The following is a 20,823-nucleotide window of genomic DNA, read 5'->3' on the forward strand; positions in this document are numbered from 1 at the left end:
GTATCTAATAAGACCAATTATTTATCTTCGTAGGTTTAATAAAATTCAATCATCTTGACATTGATAAATAAGTCACTCATGAAATGAACCACGTGGATTATTCGTATAAATTTGTTCTTTATTCATTCCTTTTTTATCTACTCAAAACTTTAATTTAATAAGATTGTATATTATTTACAAAATCATATATTACATAACTTGATTTACCTGTGCACTCACATGATATGAGACTAGTCAATATTACTTTAAAAATATGATCTCCTAAATTAAAAAGTTAAATTACTAAAATAATTGTAACAATTCATCCAATCGTTATGGAGTGATTAAGGTCATAGTACCCTTGTTTCCCATAGTGAAAATGAGCTAATAGGAACTCACATATGGAGAGGTTTAAAAACTAAAAATTCATGTGTAATCCTAATGAATTGTGATTGTTGTGTTGTATTGTGTTCCGTTAGGGGGTGACTGTCACACCCTGAGTCTATACCCTGGGCGCAGTCGACACTCAGAATCATTGTTGGTCCCAAGCGAACTTTTGGTCTGACTTACTACTATACTAAATACTATAATAATTATGTGTAAGCTTTTAAAAGATGAGCATGCAGTAACTTTAGAAACAAACTCAAATACTTTATTTAAAGATATGAAAATTTGAACTGTGTGTGTGTGAAACAATACTGAAAGTTATAACTCGACTGGCTCATCTATTAAGCCTTTAACATACTGAAGATAGGTTGTCAGGACAAGGTCCCATGCTACTTGAATACTCTACTAATAATATATACCAACTATTAAGACTCAAGATAAATTGGAGCCCTTCAAAAGCATGGGGGTCTCACCAAAACCTAGATGAAAATAGTCTTAATGATGTGTCTGTTGTCATGAGTACCTGAATCTTCATCATAAAACGATGCAACGCCGTATGGTGTCATTTCATGGAATGTATGGTATGTAAAATAGCTGAGTGAAACAACTGTCTAAAACTGAACATACTAAGCTGAATGAGTAAATCTAAATATAGACTGAAACAAAGTCAACTGAATAGTAAATCATGCATGTGTGCATTAACAATAAAATTTAAAAATTGAATATATGCAATAATAGCAAATGCTGAGAATATTATAACTTCACTTTTTGGGGGGAGTTTCTCTAACCGACAACCATCACTTAGCATTGTGAAGATATAACGTCTTGCCGATATTGCCAGAGCCATCCTATACTTTGCTCGGATAAAGAATGGATTGAACTAATGGATCCAATCTCTGAGCCCTTACTAGAGCCTTTTTGAGGAGTCGCACGGATGAACAACACGATCCTATCCTACACTGTCAGTGCAGATATGGGATTTAGATTATCTGAACTGTCACCCAATTCTGTGCTCAGTACTAGTCCCAAAACATGCACTATGCTCAATAACTGTAAAGATGTCTCACATTAGAGGAAAAACTGAAAATATGATACTTGGAGTCTATGCTCAATAATACTTCTTTACAATTGAACTGAACTTAACTTTAAAACTTGACTTTGCTTTTCTGAAAATCTTACTGTGCTTTCTCAAATCTGAGACATGCTTTCTTTAAAACTGAACATGCTTTTCTTTAAGAATCTGTCTAATACTTTCTTTATGAAAATATGCATCTTGATGCAAAATTATACTTTCTTGAAACACTTTTAAAATATTGCACTTAAAGCAAACTATACTTTCTTGAAATTCATCTTTAAAATCTTGAAACTTACTTTACTCATGAAAATAATGCATATGAAATATTATGATAGTTTTCAAATAATTTTGGCTAGAAAGAGGTCCATGTGGTATAGTAAGCATGAACCATGAATTAAAAGATCATTAATAATATGAATTAGAATAATTTCGATAATGAAATCAAGAATCAACAATAGAAAATAGAGAGAATTTAAAATTATGAACTTTGGGATAATACCCCAAGCTTTGATCTTACTAATTGAAATTGTAGATATAGGGCGTGAGGAAGAACTTCGTTCCTCACTATGATAGCCTTACATACCTTAAATGTCCCACAAATTAACCCTTAATTGAAGAAGAACAATCAAAAACCCTTTCTTGAAATTCTTGGATTTATTTCTTGAAAATCCTATGCTCAAGAGTTAAGATTTCTATCAATGATTTATAAATAGATGAAGAAATTTGAGTTGGAAAGCTTGAAATCCATCGAGAAGGAGAAAACCACTTGCAGGGCTTGAAAGAATGGTTAAAAGTGAGAAAAGTTGGACTGAAACCCACTTAAATGATTTCCCACCGCCCAATCGGCGTTTGACCGATGAAACACCTATTCAAAATTGTTCAACGCCAGTGAAACATACGTTAAAAATAAAAAAAAAAACTCTTAATTTTTTCTCAACTGGTTCTAGACTGATGTTTCACCAGTTTAGAATTGTTCAACGATGGAGAAATGCATGTCCAAGACAGAATGTGTGACAAAACTAAAACAACCATAACTTATGACTCAGACCTCGATTTGACGCGAGGCCGGCAACATTGAAAAAGACTCAAAAATCTTTAATTTGATAGGTAATGGGACACATAACTCTTCATATTCTAAGAGATGTGCCCGTTTGAAGTTGACCCAAGTAAAATTTTGTATGTAACCTCAATCTGTAAGGAAGTTTTCAACTCAACTTTGTGCTAGAAGATTCTTATGACCTTAATTCATCTTCAAAATACTTCCCACAATTATGAATTGATCTTGACACCTATGCACAATTATTAATCACTCTATATAAAGTCATATGAATACATAGAATGTTCAGATCTTAGCTTAGGAATTTTCGGAGTGTTACAGTAATCTACTGATCTAGACCTCTGTAAGAAATTTTAAAGACTACGAGTGAGTTCATAGCATGTATTTCTATGTGCTTTCACACAAGAAGTATCCATACAAACTAATTATCCAATCATTCCCATGACTCTATGGGCTATTTTTCAAGGGTGCAATTAAATCATTCCATGATACCTAGTCAAATGTTAAAAAATCGATGGTAGGATTTCTTGATTAAATCTTCATGATATATATTCTATACCTTGAGATTCTCAGATAAAATCCATGATGAGCTTATATACAACAACAACAACAAGCAGCCCAGTATAGTCCCACCATGTGAGGTCTGGGGAGGGCAGAGTGTACACAGGCCTAACCCCCACCTTGAAAGGTAGGGCGGCTGTTTCCGAAAGACCCTCGGCTTAAGAGAGAAGAACAAGAGAGTAGAAACAAGGGAAACAAGACACGGGTCACTAGAGCTAAGCATATCAAAAACAATATAAAAATATGAGAAATGAGAGCGAGAAAGTCAGGGTAGGAAAGACCGGAAAGAAAGGAGCATTAACTACTATAGATAAATAGGATATCCAAAGTAAACCGGACCAACAAATATAAGCAGTAATCAAATGCAGGAATCAAATGTTAATAAACAAATGAGCAAAACTACGACTACTATGGAGAAAAGATAAGCCACCTAACCCACTATCTTAGTCTGAGTCCTCCACAGCCTCCTATCTAAGGTCATGTCTTCGGTGAGCTGCAACTGTACCATATCATGTCTAATCACCTCTTCCCAATAATTCCTCGGCCTCCCTTTGACCCTCCTGAAACCGTCCATAGCCAACCTCTCGCACCTCCGCACTGGAGTATCTGTGTCTCTCCTCTTCACATGCCCAAACCATCTCAGTCTCGCTTCCCTCTTCTTGTCCTCCATCGATGCCACTCCCACCTTGTCTCGTATATCTTTATTCCTAATTCTATCCATCCTAGTATGCCCACACATCAACCGCAGCATTCGTATTTCCGCGACTTTCATCTTTTGGACATGAAGTTTTTTGATTGACCAACACTCCGCCCCGTACAATAGAGTCGGTCTAACCACCACTTTGTAGAACTTGCCTTTGAGTTTTGATGGCACTTTCTTGTCACACAGCACTCCAGAGGAGAGCCTCTATTTCATCTACCCTGCACCAATACGGTGTGCAATATCGTCGTCGATATCCCCATCTTCCTGTATAATAGACCCAAGATACTTGAAGCTTCTTTTCTTTTGAATGGACTGAGTACCAAGCCTCACTTCCCCATCAGCCTCACGTGGCAAGCCATTGAACCTGCACTCCAAGTATTCTATCTTGGTCCTACTCAATTTAAATCCTTTAGACTCCAACGTCTGTCTCCAACCCTCTAGCTTGTCGTTAACTCCGTTGCGAGTCTCATCAATCAGGACTATGTCATCCGCGAACAACATACACCAAGGCACCTCACCTTGTATTTGTCTTGTCAATTGATCCATCACCCGGGCGAATAGAAACGGGCTAAGAGCTAATCCCTGGTGCAACCCCATCGTGACAGGAAAGTGCTCCGAGTCCCCTCCTACCGTCCTTACCCTGGTCTTAGCTCCATTGTACATGTCTTTAATCGCTCTAATGTACGCCACAGGTATACATTTCGCCTCCAAGCATCTCCATAGGACCTCTCTTGGCACTTTGTCATAGGCTTTTTCTAGGTCAATGAATATCATATGTAAGTCCCTCTTTCGCTCCCTATATTGCTCCACCAATATCCTTACAATATGAATGGATTCTGTAGTCGAGTGCCCCGGCATGAATCCAAACTGGAGGATAAACTATATTATCTTAAAAAATAATTCTATTGTTGAGTGAAAACAAAGAGTCTAAATTCTAAACACAATATAGAGATTACTATTCTAATCTGAAATCTTAGTGACACAAGAGTAAACACAAAAGCGTTCTAGTTCATATACATCAATATTGATTAAAAGAAAAGAAATCTGGTTCAGGAATACATATATTTATGTAGCCAAAACTTCATCACTGGGACAATTCTGCCTCTTCAAATTTTGTTATTAAGGAATCTCATTAGTCTCCTTTGTGAGTCTTCACAAGACAGGTTCTGCAAATGGGCGAAGAAACAACCTCAAAATTCACCTTGGAGTCATTTGAGATGTTTCGCACCTCAGATTCTCGTGCACAAGTGATAGAAACTGAAGTTTATACCTGATAAAAGCAATAGAAAATACAAAGAAGACACAAGTATTCAGGGGCGGAACCAGAATATTTGATAAGAGGGTTCAAAAAAATTAAAAATTAAACACGCGAAGAAATCAAAATAAACACAATTTTCTATTGAAAGTGCAAGTATATTACTACAACTGTACACGATGAGGTTTCATTTCTTGAAATATTTTTATAATAACATCATTAGAGATCCTATTAAACACATCTTTTTCTACATAAAGCACCAAGCAACCACTAAAATAACTCTCATTCAAGAGGGTAGTTTGAATGCTTCTTTGTCTGAACTAATCTTTTTGAAAGATCACAAAGTTCTTTCAACGGATGCAGTGGCAACTGGCAAGAGCAAGGCAAGTTTCACTAAGAGGAATACAAGAGGGTAGTTTGAATGCTTCTTTGTCTGAACTAATCTTTTTGAAAGATCACAAAGTCCTTTTAGATCGGAGAACCTTTCATCAAGATCACGAACATCAATAATGTAACTCGCAAGTTGATTCTCAAGAACCCCCATACTAAATTCATCAAAGTCATCAGGATAATGTTCAGGCATTCTCATTATTTTTTTGAGATCAAAACTAGAAAATGAGTCAATTGGATTTAAACAAGCAATTCCATGAAACAAATCAGTCGTTACTTCATCAAAACGATAAGAAAGCTCTTGAATTTGCCAATCAATAACTTTGCAAAACACTTCAACGTAATAACGGTGTGAGATAGTACAACCAGCAAGTTTACGCCGTGATCTCAAAGAGGTAAAGTACGGCTCATCTAACTTAGGTATCAAAATTTGATACTTGATACAAAATTTAGATACTTTATCAATAAGCGAACCCCATTCTTCCTCTCTTAACTTTTGCAACTTTTTCTTTGCTACTTGAACAAGTAGCATGGCATTTACGATATCTTGCTCTTTTTTCTGTAAGTATTTGTTAAGCTTATCTGTGATCTCTAAAATATCTCTCATCAAATATAATATGAATGCAACATCAAATGTTTGACATGCTCTGAGAAATCCCATTGCCTTGGCACTTTCATCGGGACAATGTGAATCAACAACAATATCATTAAGTACATCAACAATTGAACCAAACATAAGAATAAAGTTACTAAAAGATTTGTAGTGGGATCCCCAACGAGTATCACAAGCTCTAGTAAGACCAAATTCTTGATGCAAGCCTCTACCAGTTTCAAGTTCACCTATATCTAATGCCTCTTGAACTCTTTTCTTTTGAGATTCTCGATATTCATCCATGCATTTAAAAGAAGCTCCCAACATAGTCAAAATACTTGAAACCAATAGTACAAGCTCCCCCACTTCAACACACTTTTTAGAAACCGCAACAAGACTTAGTTGAAGTTGATGAGCAAAGCAATGAACAGAATGAGCCGATCTACTTTCTTGCTTAATCAACATTTCAAGGCCATTGATTCTACCTTACATATTACTTGCCCCATCATAACATTGTCCACGTACATAAGAAAGACTCAAGGAATGTTGAGCAAGTAAATTAACAATTGCTTCTTTTAGAGATGATGCACAAGTATCTTGAACATGAATAATGTCAATAAGTCGCTCCATCACAAATTCCATTATATCAACATATCATAAAACAACGGCCATTTGCTCCTTGTGCGATACATCAAAAGATTCATCAACCAACAAGGCAAAGTAATCACCATTTAATTCTTCTATGATAGCCTTAATTGTTTCAATTTTGCATGCAGTCACAATTTCTTTTTGAATCATTGGAGAAGTCATCAGATCATTTTGTGGAGCATGTTTCAATATAAAATCTTTAATGTTATCACACCTTTTAGAATACCATGAAAGAATTTTAAAAAAATTACCTCTGTTAAGTGATGATTTAGATTCATCATGACCTCGAAATGTCAATCCTTGATTCAAAAGAAGCCTTACAACATCAACTAAAACAGTTAAGCAGAGCCAATACTCATGCTTAAATTGAGAATCTTGCCTAGTGTAGATTGAATAGATTGTTCTTGTCGCACTAGATCTTCACAATTCTTTCTTGCCTGATTCTGATTGTTATTTCCGCCACCAACATGTTTTTTAAGACTCTTCTTTTTTTGCCAACTCCTAAACCCTATGGTCGAAAATACATCACCCCCTCCTTGATGAATATTATCATTTGCAAATACATTGCAATTCAAACAAAAGACTGTATCTTTACTTTTACTATACTCTAACCAATTAGAATACTCACTAAACCACTGAGGATTAAAACGAGCATGTCTCTAGAAACTTTTGTTTTAGGATACTCTTTAAGTCGAGGTTGACAAGGACCTCTCCTAAGGTATTCTCTTCGAATGACATCACGTTGATTTGGATGAAAGTCCAAGATTTGAGTTCTTTCACTCGGATCATGCTTTAAAGAATTCAAATCAAATTCTTGAGAAGAAAGCAATGGTACTTCTGAGTGGTTGACATTTTCTTCTAGATTAGGTTGATCATGAGAGTCCAAACTTGATTTTGGAACTTTGGTAAAATAATTCTTCACTTACTTTTGAGACTGAATTATAATAAAAAAATTAGTTAGAATTAAAGACACAATGTCAATCTTAAAAGCCAATAAAATAAAGCCTATTTAAAAATATCTAACTATGAGAATAAAAACTCAATCTTGTGAGAATAAAAACTCAATCTTGTATATAGCAATACATCAAAAAACAATTAGTAGCCTTAACTCCTTAAGCATATCCCATTTCAAAAACTCTACCAAATGTCTCAATGAGCAAGAAAACAACTTAACCACAATCCAACACACATAAAAGGAAATTGATTACTAAATAAAAATCTACACTTTGATTCTTTTATTAGCTAAAAATAAATATCTAGAAGACCGATTTTGCAAACAAACAACATTTAAAAATTAAAACAATCAAAGTTTGGGGTTCATGAATGGAAAATGGGTCAGTCGTCAGCTACCCATTTCACAAAATGGGTCAGCTATCCATTTCACAAAATGGGTTGATTAACAACTAACAAGAAACAATAATGGATTTATTGTGATTTTGAGTTTGGTTAAAAAAAGAGGAGAAAAAATACCTTGAAATTGGAAGCCATGGGCCAAGAAGAAATGACAGAGTAGGAGGCGCAGTAGTCAGTAGAACAAATGAACAATGTTAACACTTTTGAAATTAGGGATTCTGTATCCCAAATGGCCCAACTTTTTTTTAAGAGACTGGATGAAAAAAGTAAAAAATGTGTCATTGTCGAGAATTGAACCCGCAACCGTGGGCTCAATCACAGGTGCCTTATCCACTAATCCACAATCTCCATTTGTTAAGGGGATGCAAAAATAATATTTGTACATGAATAAAAAAAATTGCAATATACATATAGTGCAATTTTCCGATGAAGGGGGTTCGGTTGCCACCCCTCGCACCCCTGTAGCTCCATCCCTGCAAGTATCTCGTATCTCTTAGAAAAATAGAAAATACAAAGAGAGACAAGTATCTCGTATCTCTTAGAACAATCTTCTGCATATAAAAGATATATTATCACCCCCTACACATTACTGGATCTATTATTATATAATAGATAACTATAACTACTTCATAACTACTTAGGATAAAGATAGATAACTTCTAGTAACCATAAAGAACTGTCATAACTCCTCTTAAAAGTAAGTAATTGCTCAATCCCCCATGTGTGAAACCTTCAGGAATTTAAGAAGATGCAAATCATTATCTTCTCCTATCTTTCTTCGCTTCTTCCTCCTTGAATAAGTATGAAAGATATGTGCCTTATCAGTACACCCTCTAAAAAGATGACTTATCCTCAAGGAGAATATTAGGAAATTGTACAGCTAACAGAGATTTTGGTCATATGACTAAAGATGTAAAAGGGCAGCATCACCAACATTAGAAGAAAGGTCTATGTGTTTATAATTTGCTTGTGCTTTTATTCTTAATTGGGCCTTCATAATTGTCAGCATAACATTTCTAGTCAGCATTTGTTCTTCAAGTTCTGATTGGAAAGATGTGAGTGTTTTCTGAGGAACACCTTGCAGTTTATAAGTTTTTCCATTCAATTACAAGATTAGGAACATCTCATTTCAATTGGCTTGTATTGTGTTCAGGGATGCTAGCTATTGTATACCCAACACCATGTTTGCACCACCAAGGGAAAAAGGGAAGAAATCATGCTTTATGACCAAGTTAGAAACCTCTACTGAAAGGTCATGACAAACTTTATAGCATTTGATAATTTCACTATTGCCTACCTGGACACCGAACGTGAAAATATACTGGACTGTCAACACAAGTTTCTTGATAATTTCTTCTGCTATAAAATTATGCGTCGAACCACTGTCCACCAACATCAACACTTTACGTCTGCAAAGAGTGCCTTGAAGCTTCAAAGTTGAAGTAGATTCTTTGCCCAAAATTGCATGAAAAGTGATTTCGCCCAAATCAGTAGGGGGTATGTCTTCATTCTGATTATCTTCAACACTTTGCACATCATTCACCTCTTGCACTAACTCCAAATGTGCAAATGTCCCAAGTTTGCAGCGATGACCAGGGGCAAACTTGTCTCCACAACGATAACATAGGCCTTTTTCTCACTGAATTTGCTATTCAGAATTCAGCGGGCGAGTGTTTGAAAGTGATGGATGTTGAAAAGGATGTGTAACTGGTTGACGGGATGATTGAAAATTAAAGCACTCTCAAGTTGTTGGAGAGGAATTTCCAATTGATGAAGGTTGTGTTACTGAAGGCCAAGTGGGTACCTTACTGGACCGATTTGGTCCCTATTTTCCTTTATATTCTAAGGCCAGGCTCATTGCCTTATACACAAATCGAGGCTTCTGAATCCTCACATCCACACGAAGGTCTTCTTTGAGCCCACTAAGAAAAACTCCAAGCAAACAATGTTCTGGCCAATTTTGCACACGCAATGTTCGTTTTGTAAATTCCTGCCTATACTCGAACACCAATCCAGTCTATTGGATGCTACACAGATGTTCATCTGGATTTTGAAACTCAGCATGTCCGTAATTTTCTTGCAGCACTTTCACCAACTCATCCCAATAATAAATGGTTCTTTCACTGTTGATCCAAGCAAAAAGATCCAATGCATCTCCTTCCAAAGACATTGAAGCCACATTAACCTTGCAATCTTCAGGTGTTTGATAATATTGAAAATACTTCTCTGCTTTCAGAATCCAACCTCGAGGATCTCCTCCCTCATACTTCAAAATATTCATCTTTGTGTGCAAACGCCCATAAGTTTCTTGATGCCTCCAAGTGTTATCAACCTCACCCTCTTCCAATAAAATTTTAGATTTTCCATGCTGATTTTGATTGTTTTGTGCTTTTACAGCAGCCACATCATCAACTAAACCGTCTGACTCCCAATTTTGCTGCTATAGTGGTCAATTGTTGGCCTATCTGATCAAGAGTAGACATGATAGGTTCACTGTGGGAAGCGTTGGTTCGTGTGATTAACCATGGCAAATCTTACTGCTCTGACCCCAATGATAGAAACTAAAGTTTTATACTGGATAAAAGCAATAGAAAATACAAAGAGAAACTCAAATATCTCGTATCTCTTAGAACAATAGAAAATACAAAGAGAGACAAGTGTCTCGTATCTCTTAGAACAATCTTCTGCATATAAAAGATACATTACCACCCTCTGCACATTACTGGATCTATTATTATATAATATATAACTATAATTACTTCATAACTACTTAGGATAAAGACAGATAACTTCTACTAACCATAAAGAACTGCCATAACTCCTAAAAACAGTAAGAAACTGCTCAATCCCCCATGTGTGAAAACCTTCAGGAATTTGAGAAGATGCAAATCGTTATCTTCTCCTATCTTTCTTCGCTTCTTCCTCCTTGAATAAGTATGGAAGATATGTGCCTTATCAACGAGCGCAATACAGTGTGCTGCCTCTGCATCCCATCTTTCAGCAACTGGCCACTAGAATGGCATATAAAATGATATTTCATCTTGTCGTGGTATGCTTTTAACTTGTATGATTGCTGTACCACATAATGATGGCCTTTGAGCTCTCAAACACGAAGACTGGATTGATTGTAAGGCTTTGAGTGGCCAACCTGAAATTATTGAAGGAAAAAATTATAGCTTACATATGTTGAAGACATAATTAAGTGAATAAAAGTGTATTTTCTCTAATAGCTTTAAATTTTTAGATGAGTTGCTCACACAATTCAACATGGTACTGGAGCAAGTAGAGATCCTGGATTCAAGTCTCTCTAACACCTTGAGTTTTATGAGTTGGTCATACAATTCAACAATGCATTTGTTTGACACAAGCATGCTTTACAGAAAAACTACGTCAAGCAGGAGTTAATGAAATATGAAACTGATGACCCACTCTGCCTGAGAAAATATGTGACGAGATGGTCTGGAGATCTCATGCTGAAAGGAAAGGCATAAAAGCAACAACTTGGTTGTCTGTGGAAAAGATCCTTCTGTCCTAAAGATGCTTTTTGACGACATAATTAAAGTTTGTGAAACTGAAACATGCTCCTCATTCTCGATTTATTGAGACCTAACCAGACGAGCTGCAAAGGCTCCATCAAGTTCATGCTTCACAGGATTAGACATATAAAAACCTCGGTTAGTAACAAAATTCTCCGGTACATATTTGTTCACAGGATCAATGTCAAATTCCTGCAAGGAAAATGATGGTAACAGTCAGACCAATGTGCAGGAATAGAAAATGATGGTAACAGTTGGACCAAGGTGCAGGAATAGAAAATGATGGTAACAGTTGGACCAAGGTGCAGGAATAGAAAATGATGGTAACAGTTGGACCAAGGTGCAGGAATAGAAACTAGACTAGAAAATAAATTTATCTCTAAACCAGAAAGAATACGTGGGACGATCAATCTAGACAGGAGATAAGATGCCAAAATTATTTAAGAAAATATATATGGAAGCAAGATGCTAGAGTAGGGTTGACGCTAGCAGTTTCTTAGATATTTCGGACATGTCAGTTTCTTCTCTTCCATTTTTTTCCTCAATATTTCGTCTGTCTTCCACTGGGTGAAAGTTATTTGACAGATATAGACATACTTTCTACATGAAGTATATAGTCCCATTTACCACAGCCACAAGAGGAAGCAAGATCCTCACTCCTTAATGCCTGAAACGGGTTTTTAGAATATATGTGCTGTAGCTGATTTTTATGAAAGAAGCAACTTTAGAACTGAGAGACAGAGCAATTAGCATGCTTCAATTAAGTTTCTTACTGGATGCCTTAAAAGAAAACCTTCAATTCTTTCCTCATTCTCTTCAGGGTCAATGGAACATGTACTGTATATTAGCACTCCACCTGGCTTCACCAACCTGCAGATGCAGAAAAAAAACATAAGGCGAAAGAAAACAAAGAACAGAACCTCATATGTTAATGTGTAAAGATAGTAGCTCAATCATAATGCATATAACCTAGAGGCATTTCAGACTGTGTAGACATAGTTGCAGTCAAAAATTTAACCAGCCTTGACTTAATAAAGCAGGCAAATTGAGTATTAACACACACCAACCCAGCTTATTCATCTCATTTTCCAACTCTCTTGTCCTCGGTAGGAGAAATCTTTATAAATATATGCGCCTTGTTTTAATCCACTTCAGAACTTGCATTATCCTCACCAGTCACCAACATTACTAGGAAAAAGCAACTCAATATATTTCTAAAAGATAAAATTCACTGGCAACAGCAATTCAGGTCAAGGTTACACTTAAATTATGAATTAAGAAAAATTATTGGTTTTACCTGGAAGCTGAATCGAGAAGCTCATCCTGTAAATGTTTAAGTTGCTCCATGTCTTCCAGTCTCCTATTCCAACGCAAATCTGCTCGCTTTCTCAAAACAAAGAGGAAATACACATTTCAAATGTCCCAGCTACACCACTTCTGGTTTAAAGAAGGATGAAACCATAGAAGCAACCAGCAAGAATAATGAATGTGACAAAAGAAGAAAGAGATATTTTTAGACCATGCAAGCTTATATCAAACTATAAAATTGCATACATCTTTGAATGGAAATACCTTTGAAAGAACACCAAGCCCTGAACAAGGTGCATCCAGTAAAACTTTATCCCATTCTACGGCCTTATCCGTCTGCTAAAAGTTAAACCACGGATTAGCAGTTGGACAAAACAATACCATGTGTTTTTGTTTGAACTTGCAAGTCCTTACAGAAAAAGTTCGAAGATCAGCATGGATAGTACTGATAACATCAATAACTTGGTGCAACTTGGCTGTCTCTCTGAGTATCCGCAATCGACCTTCATTTATGTCAACGGCAAATAATGTACCTGGCAAACAAATAAAGCACTAGAGTATAGTGTTAAAGATTCAAAAAACATAACTCTAATACGTAAGAAAAGGTTAATGACCAGACCTTTATCCAAAAAAAAAAAAAAAAGGTTAATGACCAGAATTGCTGGCCAAAAACTATGCGACAAAAGCCGCTGAAAATGCTAACATTATGACATGCTTTGACAAAGCATTGGACCAGTTATCAATATCCAGTTGTAAAACAAAAAATACGACCAGCCCTCTTGATTCTGAAACTCTCAAAAGAAAAAATTAGATATTACCAGGCATTGGACCTGTTACCTTTTGATTGAATTACTTTAAGAAAACAATATATAAATGCAATTACTGATGGACCCCAACTTGTTTGGGACTGAGGTATAGTTGTAGTGATGGACAAGGGAATATGGTGCTTGTATTGCAGACACCATGATTGTCTACTTCTCCAGGATAGGCATTTCTCACCCATGTTTTATGTATAGTTTGATATAAATTTATATTCTGCATGTGCTATGCTCCTGTGAGAATAGATCTTGCCTTTAATTAGCTCCCAAAATATGTAAAATGACGATATTTTTCCATTTAATTTCTGTTCTAAAAGCTTCCAGCCATCAGCTCTGACGAGCAAAGTTTGTATGAAGGTTACCTTGGCCTTTCAAACGGGATGCCATGAACAAGGTTTTCCCTCCTGGAGCAGCACAACAATCAATAATGTTCTCACCAGGTTGTGGATCAACAATAGAGACTACTAATCCTGCAGTAATTAGGATTGTTATGGGAATGAACTCAAATCATTTTTCACCATCTATGATATTCTTACAAGTTTCAAACTCAAGTATGAACAAATGTAGTATCTTAATGAGGCCATCACATTTGTAAAATGATAAAGTCAATGAAAAACAAAATGCCAATCCATTTTTCCAGTAATTGGACACTAGTTGCCACTGTATAGAACTTGTAAAAGGAAGTGGAGACACCCTCAAATTAAGCAAATCATATTAGAAAATTACTAACAAATGGAAAGCAAAGAGGGAATGTTGTTTTTCTTCAGGATGATAAGTAATACGGTTAATTGATGTATGAACATCCCTGTGAGGAATAGCTCAAATTTCTAGATTATGATCCTTGGAATATAGACATGTGAATGCCCCAAGTTATCCAAAAGAAAGCTGAATTCTCCTTCCTTAACCGTGTTGATTGCGAGAGCATATGAAAACAACTGTTTTTACAAAGCTTTGTTGAACTGGAATTACCCCCCACTGCCCGCCGAAAGAATAGTTGTATGCAAAGGCATGGTCAAGGGATAACGCTCTTGCAAGTTGCAACATACACAACTACACATTTATTATAACTCCCCATACTCCACACTTTGACTTTTATAAGGAGATTACCGGCACTTTCATCCTGGACTGCACAGAAGCCTTCTTTTAGTAACCCAGCCTGTATAACATTCTGAAAGAAGAGACTTTAAAAAGTCAACTGAGCTGCAAAACACATCAATTGCGTATATGAAGCTAAAAATTTAAAACCAGGTCAACCTTTTAAATGACATAAAAATACATGAGAACACTTCCAATCAACATTATTTGGTGTCATCTACAACTGTACATTAAGTGACTTCGTCTCTCCATTTCTTCCAGCTGATTTGGTCCATAACGAGAATCAGTACCATATCAGAAACAGTTGAGACTAGCTTTTCCATTTCTTTGATCTGGTAAACCCCGCCTGCCAAACCCCTCCACTCAAGAGTCAATGGTGGCCCTTTTCCCAATTTGCTCCTTTGGTGAATCAAACCCCCAACCTCTTTGTTAGAGCCTTAGAGGTGAAGGATCCTTTGCACTAGGCTATCCCTCACATGACAACAGTTGACACTACCTTTAAATCAAGTCTCTGTGGTAATTTTGAGGACTAAAAACTAATGGATGCACATTCTGGTCTCTTTCTTGATAAGTAACTAAATGCCGATCACTAATGAAGTGACATATCAACATAGAAAAATCTATATCAATGTCATAAATATGGACATGTAGTAAACAAACTTTGAAGATCTTATCAAGCTTTTTGAAGTCATACCTGCATTCCAGTTTTTAGACGAACAAAATCATCCAAGTATAGAGAAGGCTCATGTGGGACCTGAAGTTAAAGAAATGAAATACAATGAATCATAGTAATACACGAAACAAATGCAGAATATTGCAGCATAATTCAGAAATTTAATATGGTCTCAATTAGTGTTTAGGACACTCATCCTATATTGTAAAAAAAAGCGGAAGAAGACTCCATTATGATGGACTTCTATTCAAATCCTAAAATCTTAACTAAGGCCGGCAGCGGCACCGGTACAACAGGACCGGAATTTTCCGGAACTAGCGTCAACCAAGTGATGATGATGATTTGTGTGGATATAAAAACTTTTATTTTAACAAACTTAAAGTCTTCGTTAATTTTCCATCACAATAATAAATATAAAATCAGGACTCCCTTTTAGTGTAATAAAGAGAAACAAATAAACCAAATCATAGACAAAATAGCAGTAGCAAATGAGGGCCATGTTTTGGTAAATCATTTATAAAGAAAAGGCCCACCTAAATGAAAAAGGTGAAAAGTAGTGATAAAGTGGAGGGGACAGTTCTTATCAAAAAAAATCCCATCACTCCCACTATTATTAGTGGAAGGATGTTTGTTTGTGGATTGCTATCTTTAGCATTACTTTATGTCCTATAACTAAAGGTAAGTTAGTAGCAATTCATGAACTACTATACGTGAATTTTAATATATGTGGACAAGAACAAGCATTTATATAATTTACTTTTCACTAGTACAAAGACAACAAACATTAATAACACTATCATTAGTAAATAGTAAACATGATCATTATATTTTTCCATATTCACAAATCCATCACCAATCAAGTGATCTATCTTTCCTTCAGGGTTCCAAGTGTGTGAAGTCAACATGATTTTCGGCCATAAAATTAGCTTCAGGAATTTTTATCCTTGTTTCTTAGTGATGCCTGATGAAGCTCAACCAAGTTTTTGGGAGTACGACAATCATGTGCATAGTGACTCCTTCCACCACATCGAAAGCAGTTTGTTCTAACTGTTTCACATTTCTAATCTTTTTCTTTTCCCTTTTTATATTGATTTTTCTTTGGTGAATGATTAACACTAGGAAAAGAATTTCGTTCTTGGTCATAATTACCCGCCACGACCACGTCCACAACCTCTTCCACACCTAGCGTGGTGGGCATACACCACATTCACTTCAGGAAAGGTGTAAATCCAGTAGGTTGATTTTCGTGATTTTTTATTAAAAAATCATTATTTTGTTCAACCACGAGAAGATGAGAAATCAATTTAGAATATTTTTTGAAACCTTTCTCTCGATATTGCTGTTCTAGGAGCACATTCGAGGCATGAAATGTGGAGAACGTTTTTCCAACATATCAAAATCAGTAGACCCATTGCATCCAATGGATTTCAGCATTTAGTACCCATGAAAGATAGTTATTTCCCGAACTATGAAGGACAACGAACTCAAGTTTAGTAAGATTAGACATAATATATAGAAGAAAAATAATAATACCTTAACCTTCAAACTTAGAGATGATAGAGTCGTGCTGATAACGTGTTATAAAATAAACATTAAATACTAAAATCAAATAAGTATCACAAAAGAAGAGCCAAGAAAGAGAAAAAATTGAAGAGAGAGATGAAAATAGGAAACTTTGTCCTTCTTGTTTTTGTGTGTATTTTCCATCCAAGTTACAATGCCATTTATAGGCATAAAAGGGGTACAATAGAACATTCACTAATCATTTACAACACTTAAAAGTTTAAATTTTCAAACTATAACTAACTTAAGTTTGAAACTATATCAAACTTTCAATTTGCAAACTTTTTTAGTTTCAAATTGTAACTTAAGTTTGAAATATATAAAAAAGACTTCTATTAAATTGAATACAATAATTAAAAAAAAATTAAGGCGAATAGGCTATAATTTTACTCATAAAAAATTAAATACCACAATTTGGATTACACATATTAGAAAAGGACCTAATCTACGTAGCCACCTTCCAGGAAGGGTTCTGTTTGAATTAGGCCTTAAATTATCATATTAATATTTGTAGCCTTGAAAATAGTTGTCTCAGATCTTCTAACATTTCTTTGGTAGCATGTTCTGGAAGTGGTTGTAGTGCTTGCTCATCCAATGCATCCATGCCGTCTTCACTACAATCTACCAAAATATTATCTATATCATATTCAAATTGGGTAGGTAAATTTGGACTCCCATAACATCTTCACTCGACATTGATCCAATTTCTAAACAATACCGATATCTCCAAGTTGTCTAATGCTAATGAATATCTATGCTCTCCAATGTGAAATCTTGTTGCACTAAAAGTGCCCTCCTAAGCTACTGAAGATGCTTGAATAGCTAGCACATCTCGAACCACCGGTTGAAGCTTTGGAAATGTCTTGCCGTGACTCCTCCACTATTCTAAAAGTTGACGTTTGGCTTGTGCATCCTTAATACTTTTCGTTCACTGATTAACATATCCATCAAAATATTTCTTTTAATTAGAAGTAAGACCAAGATAAGTTTCAAGCATCTCATCAATATTATCTTCACATCTACACCTAGAAGTTTCAGGTTTTTCATTACGTACTACTTAATTTATTCTACCAGAATTATACAAGTCATACAATTTTCTAGCTTCAATTTTTATGTTATTTTTAACTGTTGTCAAACTAGGTAATTCGTGAGCTTGAATATTTAAATTTAAATATATTTTTTCAACCATTCATGATGCACCTATTTTTTTGTAAGTTGCGTTTAAAAAAACAGTTAAATAAATTTGAGGAATAGGAAAAACTATTTTTAAATTTTTTCTATCATTGACTGTAATTGGACCATGTTAGAGCCACTTAATCCTACATATGTATCAGGAAGGGAAATACCCTTTTTATAGCTTCGGCTATAGCATTAGCTTGCAAAAATTCTTTTTTACAACATCTCATCAAATGATTTTTTAAATGTCCTGACCCAACCCCCTTTCCCGCAGTTTTATGATTCAAAATATGTTCCCATTTTTTACAAATAACTTGAGTTTATCTGCACTTTGAGTTATAAATTGCCTCACAACAGACTTTTTAGGACGTTCATCCTTGGGCTTAGCCCTAACAGGATCTACAGGGGGAGTGGGAGTGGGGAGTTCGGTAGCCGGACGAGTAGTCGTACGTGGCTCTGTTTCATCATCATCATAAGTATCATTATCATCATTATCATATTCTAGTTCTTCATCAACATTACCAAACCTTGCTTCTAAAGATTCATGATCTAATTAAGTATTACTATCAATATCAAAAGAAGTTTCATCGACATGCCTAAAATCTTCCGTATTAATTTTTAATTAAGCCACTTGTCTAGTTTTAGATTTAGATTTAGAAGAACTACCGACTTTATTTTTTCGGTTAGTACATTAGAGACGCTACCAAGAATTTTTTACATTTTTTTCCAACATTTTTATCACCAAAATGCATATTAAAATATTAAAAGTAAGCAAATTAAGTATAATATGAAAATTAAATGCAAAATAATAAATAAGTAAAGAGATGAAAGTTGGAACAAATATACCAAATGTCTGCGTAAAAACAGACGTGTATAACCAAAAGCCGAAAATTGATAAATGAAACTTGAAGCTTGAAGATTGTTCCAAAATAATTCACCAAAACTTTCGAACTAATAAAATTAACAATTTAATAGAGAGTAGAAGACTTGAAAGTTGAGAGAGTAGATGAAGAAGAAGAAGAAGAAGATGATTTGAGTGAGTAAATAATGAAGGGCTGCGGGTTTTTATAGTTAAAAAATAGGACTAAAATGTATTTTAAAAAACTTGGGGGGCCAACTAGCAATTGGCAACGGCTAGCTCAACGGCTATTACATTAAAAAAGAAGAATCAAAATTCCCACCCAAGAACCGGACCAGGACGATCCTGTAGACTTGCCCCCTTCTTTTGATATTGATTGTAACACTCAATTATATCATGAATCTTTAGAAGCAAGGTTTGGTAATGCTGATGAAGAAGTAGAATATGATAATGATAATGATAATGATACTTGTGATACAGAGCCACTTACGGATGCAAGTCCCACTACTGAACTCCCCAGTCCCGCTCACCCTATACATCCTACTAGGGCTAAGCCCAACATCCTAAAAAGTCTATTGTGTGGCAATTTATGGCTCAAAGTGAGGATAAAACTCAGGTTATTTATAAAAAAATGTAAACATATTTTGAATCATAAAACAACGGGAAAGGGGGTTGGGACAGGACATTTAAGAAATCATTTGATGAGATATTGTAAAAAAGAATTTTTGAAAGCTAATGTTATAGCCGAAGCTATAAAAATGGTACTCCCCTTCCTGATACATCTGTATAAGTAGGGGGCTCTAACATGGTCCAATCACAGTTAAACCCTTCTAATGTTTCTGGCCCTAGTACACATTGCACATATAGTAGAGAAAGAGATCTTGAAGAATTAGCTAAAATGATTGTTGTTACTAGCTTGCCTTTTAGTTTTGCTAAAAATCTTAGTTTTATTCATTATATTCAAATAGTGTATAATCCATCTTTTAAAGGTTTTTCAAGAAACACAATTAAAAAGGTTGTTTTTGATTATCAAGGTCAACATTTTCATTATCTTCGTTGTTTATTTCATTATAATACTTATAAAATGGCTATCACTTCTGATATGGGTCATGGTGTTAATGGTTGAAAATAGTTTTTCCTATTCCTCAAATTTTATTTAACTGCTTGTTTATTAAACACAACTTACAAAGAAATAGGTGCATCATGAATGGTTACAACAACAACAACAACCCAGTGAAATCTCACACGTGGGGTCTGGGGAGGGTAAAGTGTACGCAGACCTGACTCCTACCAAAGTAGGACGGCTGTTTCCGAAAGACCCTCGGCTCAGAAAAATCAAAAGAGAAGTCAGATACAGATAGGAAGTTCAAAGCTAAGCAAATAACAGGAGTAACTCAGATAAAGTAGAGCAATCAAAGTAAAGAAAGTAATAGATTATAATAGAAATCAGACCACAACGAATTATAGTACGCTAATACGCCTACTAAAAAGGAAGAGTAACGAGACTATGGACTAGCCTTCTACCCTAATGTGGGTCCTCCACACCCTCCTATCTAAGGTCATGTCCTCGGAAAGTTGTAACTGCGCCATGTCCCGCTTAATCACCTCTCCCCAATATTTCTTCGGCCTACCCCTACCTCTTCTGAAACCATCCATGGCCAACCTCCCGCACCTCCGCACTGGGCATCTGAGTCTCTCCTCTTTATGTGCCCAAATAATCTCAGTCGCATTTCTCGCATCTTGTCTTCCACCGAGGCCACTCCTACCTTATCCCGAATAGCTTCGTTTCTAATCT

At 35.5% G+C, this 20,823-nt stretch overlaps 2 protein-coding genes across 3 annotated transcripts in view; both read right to left on the minus strand.

The window, feature by feature from the left end:
• Positions 1-5,354: 5,354 nt before the first annotated feature.
• Positions 5,355-6,302, minus strand: LOC129905047 (uncharacterized). Its single transcript, XM_055980433.1, has one exon. It carries the CDS (start codon positions 6,300-6,302, stop codon positions 5,355-5,357), a length of 948 nt encoding a protein of 315 aa, XP_055836408.1.
• A 4,290-nt stretch (positions 6,303-10,592) lies between these two features.
• LOC129871627 (uncharacterized) overlaps positions 10,593-20,823 on the minus strand; it is a 29,424-nt gene continuing 19,193 nt past the window's right edge. The window contains exons 10-18 of one of the 2 annotated variants that reach the window (XM_055946584.1): positions 15,452-15,511; positions 14,770-14,830; positions 14,025-14,132; positions 13,259-13,377; positions 13,109-13,180; positions 12,834-12,919; positions 12,310-12,406; positions 11,258-11,728; positions 10,593-11,148 (exon numbers count right to left, since the gene is read on the minus strand). In XM_055946584.1, the coding sequence (XP_055802559.1) occupies positions 11,597-11,728; positions 12,310-12,406; positions 12,834-12,919; positions 13,109-13,180; positions 13,259-13,377; positions 14,025-14,132; positions 14,770-14,830; positions 15,452-15,511 (735 nt within the window). In that variant the 3' untranslated portion in view covers positions 10,593-11,148; positions 11,258-11,596. Of the gene's footprint in view, positions 11,149-11,257; positions 11,729-12,309; positions 12,407-12,833; positions 12,920-13,108; positions 13,184-13,258; positions 13,378-14,024; positions 14,133-14,769; positions 14,831-15,451; positions 15,512-20,823 lie in introns of both variants that reach the window. The other variant, XM_055946583.1, reaches the window with a different exon arrangement.

This window comes from Solanum dulcamara, chromosome 10, assembly GCF_947179165.1.
Source record: "Solanum dulcamara chromosome 10, daSolDulc1.2, whole genome shotgun sequence".
Lineage (NCBI taxonomy): Eukaryota > Viridiplantae > Streptophyta > Magnoliopsida > Solanales > Solanaceae > Solanum > Solanum dulcamara.